At 40.9% G+C, this 14,056-nt stretch overlaps 1 protein-coding gene across 1 annotated transcript in view; it reads left to right on the forward strand.

Annotated features, from left to right (window-relative positions):
• The window catches only part of LOC122531604, a 326,339-nt gene that overhangs the window by 281,630 nt on the left and 30,653 nt on the right, over window positions 1-14,056 (forward strand). The window contains exons 5-6 of the mRNA XM_043659652.1: window positions 7,282-8,309; window positions 9,170-10,808. Of these exons, the coding sequence (XP_043515587.1) occupies window positions 7,282-8,309; window positions 9,170-10,808 (2,667 nt within the window). The remainder of the gene's footprint in view (window positions 1-7,281; window positions 8,310-9,169; window positions 10,809-14,056) is intronic.

Consider the following 14,056-nt stretch of genomic DNA (forward strand, 5'->3'; position numbering starts at 1 on the left):
GTCATTCTAAATATTATTTTCAGTCGATTTTCTTATTGCTGCAGACGAATGCAGAACAGAGAAGTTGTAAGTTTATGTTGGTTTCGTGTTTTATAAAGCTGCAAAGAAGTGCAGTTTATTTCATTAGTCATTCTAAATATTATTTTCAGTCGATTTTCTAATTTCTGCAGACGAATAATAAGGATTCAGTTCAATTTTATCTTGACGCCTGTGTTACACAACCCCGGTGTATTTCTCCTGTGCGTTTCTCGTTGCTCTCCTCGAGGCGTCTGACTTGTACTTCTCATACTACTTATTACGCGATCGTCGACAGTGGAGATTCTACTAATTGTCAAATAATGATTAATGGTACCAGAATGTGGAAACTGTAGATTTATGCTGGTTTCGTGTTTTAAATGGCTCTAAAAAAGTGAAATTTAAGTCCATTAGTCATTCTAAATATTATTCTTACTTGATTATCTAATTTCTGCGAATACAGATCAAGTTCAGTTCTCGAGAAATATGTGATTCCGTATTTCTTCTGAATCAAGTGGATAACCATAACAAATATATCTTAATATACATTGAAATTCCTCATGATTATACAAACTATTATAAATACTACAACACTTTGACGAATATTAATCAAATACTTTGCTGCGACCAGTCAATTACAATTATTTCAGCCTAATCAATCCACACTCCTGTACTTTAACCACTAACGCACGTCGAGAACTTTCTGTCGCAAATTACATTTTCTTAGTTTTAACTTGTTTCTCAGTTTAACTATTAATTTTCGGTTCGGTTACTCGTTACAGTCCGCGAACCAGTTGCCAGCGCAAGGGGTTAAACTTACCATTGATGCTACAGTATGTAAGCAATACATATAATTTATATAATATGTAATATATACAATTTGTACAATTATATTAAGTGTAACCCCACTCAAAACAAATGACAAGTTTATTACTTCTTAATAATGGACTCTTTTATGGAGTTGAATTACAAACGTATTCAAAACATATCATCAATTAAACTTCTCAAAGTCATTAAGAAACAAAAATGTCGCAGCAATTGCTTAAATCCAAGAATTCTTAAATCCAAAAGCATCGACTGTTAAATACAGCTGCACTACTTCTTTTACGAAGTTCAATTAAAAACGTATTGAAAATGTGACACGATCAATGAAAATTGTCAAGGCTCGTATGGAAATCAGCAAGAAACAAACAGTTGCATCGACAGATGTTTTTTTGCTCTTACATCCAACAGCATCGACTGTTAATCTCTTGCGCTAGAATGACGCCAATTTTCGAGGCCACGGACGTCGAGAATTTTTTGTCTCAAAATTGTAATATTTTCTGAGCTTTAAATATATTTAAGTAAAACAAAATAGGCAAAGCAAATAATAAATTTATTACTTCTCAGTCATTTCTATCTAGTGATATAGTCGACGAGTTTAAAAAGAAAGCGACGTATTATTGTATACGGTTCGGTCGCTCGTTATGGTCCGCGAACCAGTTGCCGTCGTAAGGTGTTAGCATGTATTAACATATCAATATGGTTGTTCATCAAACAGTGAACGAGAACACTGAGTTCAAGCAAACATTTCGCCCGCGCCATTGTGTGCATCGATCTCGTCGGTTTGCCCTTGCGACTCGCGCTACTCGATAACTCACCGCGTAATACGGCCACCTTTACGCCGGCCGTGTTTACGCACTCGGTGTTCTCGTGCGCGATACATCACTCGCTAAGCGCTCAAACGACCGCTCACTGGCTCACATACACCCTCGCCTACCGGAATTATCCACCGGTTTTCATCTAGCCAGTTGTGTTCTTGCGACGTATGCATCATTCGTTTGGTCGAGTCTGATAGCAGCTTTATAGCTATATTCGCTTTATAATTCATTCGGTTATTCGACGACTCGGTAACGTTCGGTTACTTTCTCGCTCCCTTTCTGCAGCATGCGGATAACTCGCAAATCTGATTATCGATCGGTAATTAATATCGGTGCAATTTGGCCTTACGCCAGGATAACGTGTGTATGTGTACGTGTATGTGTACACGTGCACTGTGCTCGTCCTTCGAGCGAAACTGGTCGAACGAGTTCCGCTGATCCGATGAGGGGGGGATGATTGAAAATGGTGCACATGCGACACAACTAATCGCGCTTCGAGCGACCTCAAACGAACTTTCCATTATGCGCCTGGCTTTCTCGCCGATTTCTGAAATCTAATTTGGAGCGGTTACTTGTTAGGAATATTTTCTATGGTATTTTTATAGAAAAATTTCTTTCTTTAATTTGTTAAATGTTGCATCGATTTTTCGTCATGCTGCTTCGTAAATGGCTTGATAAAATGTAGCTTCAAGAGTATCACGCAATAAAGTTGTCGAAAAGTTTGAGAATGAATTCATTTTGGTAATGAAATCATTTTATCAAGGTCGAGTTACAAACGAGTGTACTACTAGTTGATTTCGAGTCACATTATAATTCAGTAGATTGTAATTGTAATTGTAATTGCTCAAGCGTAAACGAGTAGTTTGTGTCAATGGTTCCAGCGACTTTAATCCTCGTCGTTCCTTTGTTACAATTGTAATTACCGATGTCTATAAAATCGGAGGAAATAACGATCGTGATCTCTGAATTTCAAACGCGACGCCTATTCCCTCCATATTTTCTAATTCAGAAATCCACTGTGTTCAAACTATGTTCAACTAAGCATATAATTTAACACACAGGTATAGTAAAGTTCTTTGTTTTACTTCCAACATTAACTTCCATTTCAAGTGATGTTTCCTTTGCACAATTTAATCTTCGTCGGTATAACTTCGTGAAACACCTCGATGAACAAAAGAAACATTCGCAAAACCTTGGTTGTTGCTCGCGTAACAATCGCATTAGCGATTTAATTTGTATCCGAATCGATGGCTGACGACGTTTTCTTGATGGGAACGTCGCGGGTCCGCGTTTAATTTCCTTCTTCTGGCTTGATACGAGCCCCTCCGCGTGATATCGATTTCCCGTTTAGGAAGCAATCAACCAGCACGAGCAGACGGTTTCCTTAATACGTTTATTTCTCTCCAGATTTGATCCGGTGTCGTCTTGCGTAAAACGAATCCGGACGAGCCAGCTGCCGATGCATATTCATGCTACCTCTCGTATTCTTTGGCGACCAAAGCGTCTAAACCCTTCCCGAACGCTGTCGCTGCGATATAATTTTTCGTCGGCGTACCGTGGACTATATATTACATTGTGTTTTCAGCTCGTTTTACAGCACCATCTGACAGGAATGCTGCGACGACTCATAAAGCAACCGCCAACGGGCAGTTCTCTTTTGCTACGAAGAATTCGCTTCTGTTTCAATATTCATTGTACTTTGTAACCTGCGTCGAGGGAGGAACGTGCGTTTAACGGATATTAAAAAAATTCCTCTGTCCTTTCTGGCCTTGTTGCGCACACTTCGTGGACATTCACGCGTGTACACTCCCCTCGAAAAATATTAGGACACTCGCAGTAAATGAAATAAATTTAGGAAACCATTAGGAAATTGTTATAATATCTTAAATTTATTTCAAAGTTAGTTATATCAAGCTGGGAAAGATATATATAGTTTACATTATAATAGTAATAACGTTAATTTTGCATCTTCGTTAGTGATACAATGTATCATTAGTCAGACGTTTCTGTTTTCAGAGGTTATAGATTGAATATTATTGCGTTGAAAGTAAACATCGTGTTAATTTATTGTTTCGGTATCGTTGGAAAATATAACATCTTAAATTTGTTTCAAAATTAGTTATATTAAGCTGGGAAAGATATATATAGTTTACATTATAGTAGTAATAATAACACTAATTTTGCATCTTCGTTAGTGATACAATGTATCATTAGTCAGACGTTTCTGTTTTCAGAGGTTATAGATTGAATATTATTGCGTTGAAAGTAAACATCGTGTTAATTTATTGTTTCGGTATCGTTGGAAAATATAACATCTTAAATTTGTTTCAAAATTAGTTATATTAAGCTGGGAAAGATATATATAGTTTACATTATAGTAGTAATAATAACACTAATTTTGCATCTTCGTTAGTGATACAATGTATCATTAGTCAGACGTTTCTGTTTTCAGAGGTTATAGATTGAATATTATTGCGTTGAAAATAAACATCGTGTTAATTTATTGTTTCGGTATCGTTGGATTTGTCTCGAATTTTCTTTTCGAAAAGGAAATTACGGAATTTCTTTCCTGTTGATGAGAATTAATTTTGGAAAGCAACAACACTCTCTTTATTCCTGTATAAATTCCAAAATGTCAGTAGTTCACGAGCAACGTTCCCACCGATATCGCTGTGAAGCTTCAAGAGAGATATCGTACTTTCGTTTTCCTTTCTTTTTTTTTTTTTTTTGTGCATCCAACATGAACGTTAACGTCGTTGACACGGAAACATGATGGACGTTTCGGGCGTGCGCCATTTCAACAATGCATCAATTCGCCATGCTCATCGAGCGGTTGCAAGGTGATCTTTTTTTTTTTTTTTCACTTGCGAACAGCCTTCTCGTGTCTTCGAACATTTCACGTATTAAATTTCACGTATTAAATTCATAAAAGCAATTACACAATTTCTACTTCACGTTCAACATTCCATTTTTAATCTACCTTAAACATTTCTTACTAGGAAAATGGTTATTTTGACCATTTATATATCAGTCATGAAAAATTCAAGTACAGGATGATGGTCATGTTAGTTAATTAATTAGAAAATTCTCTTTATTTCTGCCCTTTCATTTTTTCGAAAATTTCCTTATTGATGAATCCTTTGTCCTTTTTACATAATGAAAAATTCAAATACAGGCTTCGATGATGACGAGTTAATTAATTAAAAAAGAATTCTTTCCTCGCTTTTGTCCTGTCATTTTTTCACAAATTCCTCTGAGTTTCTTTTCTGTATTGTAATATACAATTGTATTATTGTACAACAATAAGTACTTTCATTGTAATATTATTATATACAATCATAAAAAATTCAAATACAGATTTGAATGGATAGTCAATTAATTAGATAATTCTCTCCCCGCTTCTGCTTTCTTACTTTTTCGAAGATTCCTCTATAGACGAATGCTTTGTCCTTCCTGCGGGATGAATGGTTCGATTCAATCTTCGTACGCTCCATCGTTCATTGTGACGGTAGTAGGGCGAGTTATAAAATCGGAAGGTGAAAGATGAAAAGGAAGTGTGCGGAGGCGTCCCTGTAATTTCGTGAAAGGGAACGCGCGCGTGTTATAATTTCGCAGATTCATTGTTCAGGAATTAATTTCTCATTTCGCGTTTTTAGGTGCGGTCTTTTATTATATATATATATATATATATATATATATATATATATATATATATATATATATATATATATATGAATTGCCTGAATACGTAGTAAGTTGATTCGCTATGCTCAACGCAAATTCATGCGCTTCTCTCTCCCCTACCCTCCAAAGAATTAATATTTCCTCGTTCCTTTATTACTGCAGTTATGAATCACGCTTAAACAGCCGTGATTGTTTCAGTGTCTTTTAGAAAAATTGATGTTACGAATAATTTGATGTTAAGTAATCTTCGTCAGTGATACAACGTATCATTAGTCGGACGTTTTTGTTTTCAGAGGTTATAGATTGAATATTATTGTGTTGAAAATAAACGTTGTGCTAATTTATTGTTCCGATATCGTTGGAAAAAATATTTCTGAAAATTTTATTCTATTTTATTCTACTAGTTCTTCATAGTGATATAATGCATCATTAGTCAGACATTTATATTTACATCACTTACAAATTATAAATTGAATGTTATTATATCGTAGATGAACATATCAATTTGTAGACTTGCTTATCATTATTTGGAAGGATATCTTTGAGAAGGAGTCGTCAGTGATGTAACATATTATTAGTCAGACATCCATTCCATTCTATGTCTATGTCAATATTATCACATACCTCGTGTTAATTTATAATCTGGTTACTGCTTGAACAATTATCTTCAAATGAATGGTATAATTTTATCAATTATCTTCAAAGTAAAACAATTATCTTCAAATAAAGGTAAAGTTACTCTCATGTCAAGAAAATGCAGTTAATCGAATTGCTTTAATCCTCTATGGCCCTGTAAATTTTTTTCGGGGTAACATTTACTTCTTTACATTGGTTAGAGACAATAATGGCTAACCAAGAGTATTATTTGCTACCAAAGAGACGTTATTTGTTACAAATAACCTCGTGGTGAAAAGAAATTGAACAAATCAATAAGATGTCGACATAGTGATCTCAGTACGTGATCTCAGTCGCACCAGACTATAGGGGGTTAATTTAAATCGTCGAAGGATCTACATCCTATTAAACATCTCGCACGATTCAGCGAGACAGTGGCGCCCAAGAGATCAGACAGGGATCCCGATAATAATTTTTTGCTTCCATTTGGGAAAGTTTCTCGCGAGATCTGGGAAGGCGGTTCCTGTCAGAAACAGCTTCTGGCGTGGTTTATGGTGTGCCTCTTGTACTTACCACCCCAGCTAAGGAGCAGCGGAGAAGGATTTCGGCGGAGCCCTCCGGCCGAGCATAATGCTCCCATTATCTCCAGTCCTTTCGTCTATACCGCGCGTGCACGTTGCTTCGCTAATGCACCGGGTGTCCACGTAATTTCCCACCACCTTCGATCCAACCAGCCGATTTCCGTTTTCCTTTTTTTCTCTCTCTTTCTCTCTCTCTCTCTCTCTCTTTTCGCGAGGATGCTCGTGACACGGCGGTAAACTCGGGGAACGAGACGATCTACGAACGAGCCGGCGCGTCGAAACGAGCAAAAGTGCGCGACGAGGGAGGATAGAAGGATGATAGAGGCCGTGTCAGCCGGCCAGAAACACCATTACGGTAATATCTCGCCGGGCGAACAAGTGATTTTTAAGGAGGCTAGCCTGCCATTTCACGGCAATTTCGCCTCCCCCTCTCTACTCTCTTCCAACAGTCTAGAGTATAGCCGATGCTCTCATAACGGGGACGATTATGAAAATTCCGCGTCGTTTTCGTTTTACCAAAGGTACACAGGACCCTTCCTTCGACATTCTTCGACGTGAATTTTCCCATCTTCTCCGTCGTACGTGTATCGCGTACATCCAACTTTATGAGAACCGGATGACGCTTGTCGTACGAAGGCAAGATTAATAGGGCCCCGAAGCTTGCACGAAGATACGCGCGTAGATACATGTCACGTACAATGGACGACGCTCACGGAGCATTCTATTTGGTATTCTATTCGTTGCAGATCCATCGGCCTCAGGCTCCTCCTGCGAGGATGACGAGGATGGTCGTCGAGTGGACATCAGAAAGCGCAAGAACAGCCTGTACGCGTCTTCCTCGACTCGCGCTCCGTCAGTAGACAGAGAGAGAGACTTGAACTCGACCGACGGGATCGCTGCGGTGGACTGCGTAGCCCTGGTACATCTCGCGGATCAGTCGCCGACCGAGCCTAATCAACCGGTCCGTCATCCATCGCCCTATTACTACGGTGATCTGTTCAAGGTACCGGAGCAAGTGAGCAAGTCGCAGCCGAACAGGTACAGAAAGAGCGTCAGTCTCGACGTACCGGGTGAACGTTCACGAACACCCGGTATACCAAAGAGAAACTCGGTGGCGGGTGATGGGGGTTCCTATTCGTCTCAGCAACAACAACAACAACAGCAGCAGCAGCAGCAGCAGCAGCAGCTACAGTCGCAACATTATCAACAGCAGCAATCACAGCAACAACAGCAGCTACAGCTGCAGTTACAGTTATACCAGCAGCACTATCCGTTACAATCACAACAGCATTATCAAAGTCAGGATCTAGTGAGCCCCACGTCGGGGAGCGAGCATGCTGTCCCAGCCAGAAACGAGATCCTCTCGTCGTGCATCATCACCGAGTGGGATCACACCCTCATGCCTCCGCATCGACTGTTGAGCCATGACCTACCGACCACCGTTTGCACTTGCGTCGCATCGGCCGAAGAGGAGGAGGATGAGCTAGATCAACGGCAGCCGCAGCTAACGCGGCACCAGGTGCGCAAGCTACGCCGTACACGGAGGATAGACCCGCAGCCGATACTCGTCGAGGACGAGGACGACGTGGAGGGAGAGGACGAGGGTGAGGAAGAGGAGGAGGAGGACGTGGACGTGGAGCTGGAGGAAGACGAGGAAGAGATGGCTAGGCAACGTCACCTCTACGAGACGGCCTTCGACTGCAAGGTCAATCGCTCTGACGACGACCTCGACGACCTCGATCGGGTTACCAATCATCCCGTGCTGCATTCCCAGGTACGTGCCGATTTCCCCTTCGCTTTCTCTCTCGTTTATTTGCTTACTTGGTGGGGAAAAGAGAAGAAACTACGTTGAGGATATATATAGGAAAAGAAAGAGAAAGAAAGAACGAAGTGCAAAAATGTAGAGGTAAAAGGTGATAATATTTGTGAAAGAGGACGAATTGCCGAAAATCGTTTACCGTATCCTTGAAACGTTAGCATTAAGGGAAGAAAAGGTAAAAATATAATATAATATAATACAAAAATAATGATGAAAATGTGAAAGTGAGAAGAACAATGTTATTGCGAAAGAGGATGAATTGCTTTACAAATTTTATGTTTAATTCGAGATCGACGTCTTGCTAGACGTTTTTTGTTTGCTTAACTTTTAAGCATAGAACTGTGATTGATCGGGTCTGATTAATTCTGTCTTTTCTTTTTCTTTTGAAAGTTTAGTTACATATGTTCTAATACTCCCGGTTATTTACAATTGTACCGTTTTTACGGAAACATTTGCGTTTTAGGATTCATTTCCCCGAGTTGGCCCTGCGCCGCGATATTAGGAAAGCGAGGGGTCTTTAATGAAAAGCAATTAAAGTCCAATATAGCTCAAAATGTTACGGGATTTCGGAACACGAACTATCAATCTCTCCCTATCACGCGCAAATTGGACTTTAATTGCGGTCGAGCCGTATAATTCGCTCATTAGACAGGCTAATTATATCTTCGTATTGTGCGAACTAACTCTCCATATACTCGAAAGATCCGCGACAATTAATTAATTCTCCCGTGCCTCGAAAACTTACGAAAAAGATTTCATTGAGAAATGAAGAAGAAGAGGAAGAGAAAAAAACCAAATGTCGTTTGATAATACAGATGAGAAGCAGCAGCGCGATACCAGTAAGCAGAACGAGCTCGTCGACGGACACGTCGAAGCAGCAGCAGCAGCAGCAGCAGCAACAACAACAACAGCAACAGCAGCAAGCCCTGTACGCTGGTCAGTCCCACAGTAGCAAAGATCGACGCAAGGTCGTACTTCTCCGCCCAAAACCAATTCCGAGCCGTCTTCAGCAACAGCAGCAGCAGCAGCAGCAGCAACAGCAGCAATCAGACAATATTTCTACTCTGTCCCAGGACATCGAATCCCTCCAGATCAATTCCAGCGACGAGAAAACCGGGTCGCCGAGATTACCGGCCCGGGGTTATACACCGTCGCCTCCATCCACGGCACCGTTGCCCGCCAAATTTCACGGCAACCGTGACCACTTGTTGTTGAACATACGCAGCACGCCGAATCTACCCTCGCAACCGGACCATCCGCGCCTCAAGGATCTCCGGCTGCCCGTCAAGTCTCTGCTGAGGGCGAAGGACTCGCCTCAAAGCAGCGAGGGCAGCATCCTCGAGATCAAAAGCAGACCGAAGAGTTTCGCTCAGGACAGCGTGTCGTTGGAGTCGTCTCAGGGGCGACGTTTCGACAAGGAGCTGATCCTTGAGTTCAAAGGCAGGCCGCGGGAGGAGCGGCAACGACCGCGCAGCCTGATCCGCGAGAGCAAACCGATCATGGAGTTCAAGGGCAGGCCCCACGAGGCCGAGAGCGATCTGTTACGACCTCGCAGGGACGTCGGCCTGTTGGAGTTCAAGTTGCGGACTAGTAGACGCAGACCCGGGTATTCGAGCACGGAGAGCATGGCCACCAGCAGCAGCGGAGGTAGCATGGAGTCGTTACGGAGCAGCACCAGCGAGGGCAACAGATCCACTAGCAGCTCGGAGAGCCGTCACAGCACCAGTCTCAGCTCCCACAGCTCCGACAGCGGCAGCACCAATTGCTACCATCATCATCAGCAGCCGTCGATGACCGCCTTCCTCACTCATCACGCCAACAAGCTGCACATACTGTCGCCGATCTCTGACAAATCGTCGCAGGAGCCCGCGTCCGAGACCTCCGACAACAATCGCAACAACAACTCGCAGAAAGCATCGCCGGAGGAGAACGTGACCACGGAGAACAACGTGACCGCGTCGAACAACACCAACACAAACACCGGCAACACCAACACCAACTCCGTGACATCGCCGATGGACACGTCGTTCAAGAAGAGGCGCACGCCGCAGAACAAGAATCTGATCAATCTGGCGCTGCAGTCCTCGTCGTCGGGCGATGCGGAGATCCAGGGGTCGGACAGCGGTATCTCGATCGAGTCACGGGCCGGCATCAAGTGCAAACCGTTCGGCTTCCACTTGTTGAAACCGCAGTTGGACAACATCAATCTCGTGGACAACGAGCCGGAGCTGTCCGATCTGCCTTTCGACATGCCGAAGCTGAGGAGGCGGCGGCTGCTCATGCAGCAGGACGCCACCACGTCTGGCAGCGCGACCAGCGTCGATCTCAGGGACCTGCCGTTCGACATGCCGAAACTGAGAAGAAGGCTACGATGCATGCAGAGCACGGAATCAAGCGGGTCTCAGGCATCATCCAGCCTGTCGATGCGAGACGTCGAGCCGCCCGCGTTGTTCGGTGAGTCTCAATTTTTCTCCTTTTTTCGTTCGACGAAAGGCTTCGTCGTGTAGTGTCTATCCAACGAAAATCAATTTGACACGAAGCAATTATTCGGATGTCGGACGATGAAACGAAAATTGGCTGATCCTCTTTCGCACGTCAACTTGATTCAGAACGCTTTGCAATATCTGTTAACGCATCAACCGAGCGAGGGTGGATGCTTTATTTCATCTGACGCAGCCAGAATTAAATTGCAAGCCATTTTGCATCCAATTTGACAGTGTTCTGATTATTGAAATCTGTGGTAGTCCATGGCGTGAAAATTCGAGCTGTTTGTTACTATCTTTGACATCGCAAACCAAGCTTGTGACACTGTAAAGCAGATAAGTTTTTTTATACGAAGCGGGTGTTTGAGACTGTTGATAATTTTGAAAGACGATGATGATGCATTGTTTCTTTCTTTTTTTTATTGAATAGTTAGGCATACTGACTACATCACGAGTTCGACAGTTACGTACCTAATAGTTACGTGATTCGACTGTTGTAGAACTTTCTCTTAAAGAAGACATGCTGAATAATATCTTGGAAGGTACGCTTTAATCGTGTTTCTTATTTTCTACTTTCTTCCAAAGGTATCGTTGAAAATTTCTTTCGAGATAGTTCTCCAATTGTTTTTCCAACAGATCTTCGTGAACATTTGTTGTTTCTCCTAATTACATTTCGAACACGAATGTAACAAATTGTATTTCGAAATCTTTAAAAATATATTATCGAATTTCTCGTGAAAATGATCGTCAAAAGAATGTTTAATTGAAAGTATTCGATATCGTAATCGGACTCTGTCTTCTTTAATCGAGCGTCTAGCCGTTAAAACGATAAAAACCGTACTTTTGGTATCTCGGGGCAAGCTACTAAGTACTTATCAACGGTAGGGGACACCGTAATTTGATGCTGATCGTTATGAACCTTCCAGACAGCGGCTAATAACGTTAAGCTTCACTTAGCACCTGCATCCCTCACAGAAGCTAAATATTTAACGTTACCAACACACGCTCCTTAATATATATATATATATATATATATATACATACACACATATACCGAGTGATCTGTGATAGTAAAAGTGTCGAAAAGGTGAATGAAAGGCTACACGAATCGAAAGTATACAATATGAAACTCGGTTTTCGAAAAAATTGATTTTGAATACTTGTCTGACAAATGAGTCTCTATTCTACTTAACGCGCTTGACTACTTCAGTGTACTACACATTTAGTGTATTAAATGCACCATTACGTCAAATTTGATATAAAATTTGTCATTAAATATAAGTTTGTGTGTCACACATCAAGAATTAAAATAAATCCTCGAAAAATTCATACAAAGCTGCTTCGAGTCACTTCTAAATCTTACAACATAAACGCTTAAATATTTAAACGTTTTATTTAAATTTACAATGTATATTTATCTGTCGCACGTCAAGAATTAAAGCAAACCCTCCAAAAAGTGTATTTAAAATTCATACAAAGCTGTTTCGAGTCACTTCTAAATTTTACGTACACACTTAAATATTTAAACATTTAAACGCTTCATTTAAATATACAAAAGTAACATCAATCCCAAATTGCACGATTGAGTCCAGGAATGTTGGAAAGAAACAAAAGAAATGTTAACTCTCAAAGTAGAAATGCATCGCAATTTATAGAACTCTGTGCATGGAAAATGCAATGGAAACAAGGTTGAAGCCGTCAACCAATCGGAGGAGTGACACGCGCGACCCAGAAGCCAAATCATTCGATAGCCTAATACTCTTATAACGACGCCGATGGGAGGAAAAAAGACGACAGGCAAAGCCAGGGATTTGTCAGATCGTCGATTTATGCGTCGTCGATCACCGATCACCCGCGCCCACCTAACGCTCGAAGCTTGAATTTCCCGAACTACGTCGGTGTTAGTCGGATGATTAAGCTTCTGGTCCCCTGTTTTGCAACCAGTGTCGTAATCACGAGCTCCCCGAGCTTTGCGTGCCGCGTTTTGATGGCAGCAGCCAGCCTCCGGCCCTGGAAATTGCGAGAGCTTCAACGCGAGAGCTTCAAGCTTGGTGTCGCGTTGCCTCCGGGCGAAATCTGCGTTGCGTAGCGATCGTAGGGCGCGTAAATAGCTAGCCGTGCCTGTGTTGGAAGTTGCACGAGCATGTGTGTCCTCGGGTGTTGCGCGACGCACGATGTGGATACAAAAACGTGAAAGGAGCGTCAATAAATGGACGAACGCTGGCCAAGTCGATTCTTTCGAACGTATCGACTGCTGGGAAATTAATGGCACTCCATGGTACTACGACTGAAAGGGAGAAAAATTGTGACGATGATGAATTCCCTCTGTTTTCATACGTTTTGGTTTTTGTTTGCGAGTGGTTCATTGCGAGGGGTGAAAGAGCGATGAATATTTGTATATAAAATATATATTATATTTATATGTTTGTATATAAAATATACATATATTATATCTTTATTATATATTTATATAATATATATTAATAAATATACATATATTATATATTTATTATATATTTATATATTATATATATTAATAAATATACATATATTATATATTTATTATATATTTATATATTATATATATTAATAAATATACATATATATATTTATATATTTGTATATAAAATATATATTATATATTATAATATATATATAAAATATATATTTTTATATAAACAGGGGAACTACGTGAAAGAACGAGAGCCAAACGTGGTTTTACGAGTTTCATAAATTATTTCGGTGGAACAATCTGTTTCGAAATATCGTTTTCTCCAGAAGTTCTTTAGAGGAACACTGAAATTTTCGCGCAGCAGTAATCAACACAGTGACGGCAAATTTGCACTGAACAGTTTCGTTCACCATTCCGGGAGATTGAAATAAATTTACAAATAGATTAAGTCGCTGGTAAAATACAGGAGTCGATACGTTGGTGTATTGTACGCCACGGTATATCCGGTTTAACGATAACGAAAATTGATTGGGACTCGCTTATAGGTTGCACGAGCTGTTCTTCATATCGCTCGCTCTCGATAGCACGGTCGCCGCGTTTCGTATTCCAGATTTTCACGCGTCGCAACCGCGCTGGATAATGGATAAAATCCTCGATAAGTCTGACAGAAAAAGAAAAAAAATAATGTTCCCTTTTCGAATGGAAATGTCAAACTTGCATTAGAAATTTTACGAGATATTTATTGAGAAAGAAAAAGTTCTACGGCT

Source organism: Frieseomelitta varia, unplaced genomic scaffold, assembly GCF_011392965.1.
Source record: "Frieseomelitta varia isolate USP_RPSP 00005682 unplaced genomic scaffold, Fvar_1.2 scaffold_137, whole genome shotgun sequence".
Taxonomy (NCBI): Eukaryota; Metazoa; Arthropoda; class Insecta; order Hymenoptera; family Apidae; genus Frieseomelitta; species Frieseomelitta varia.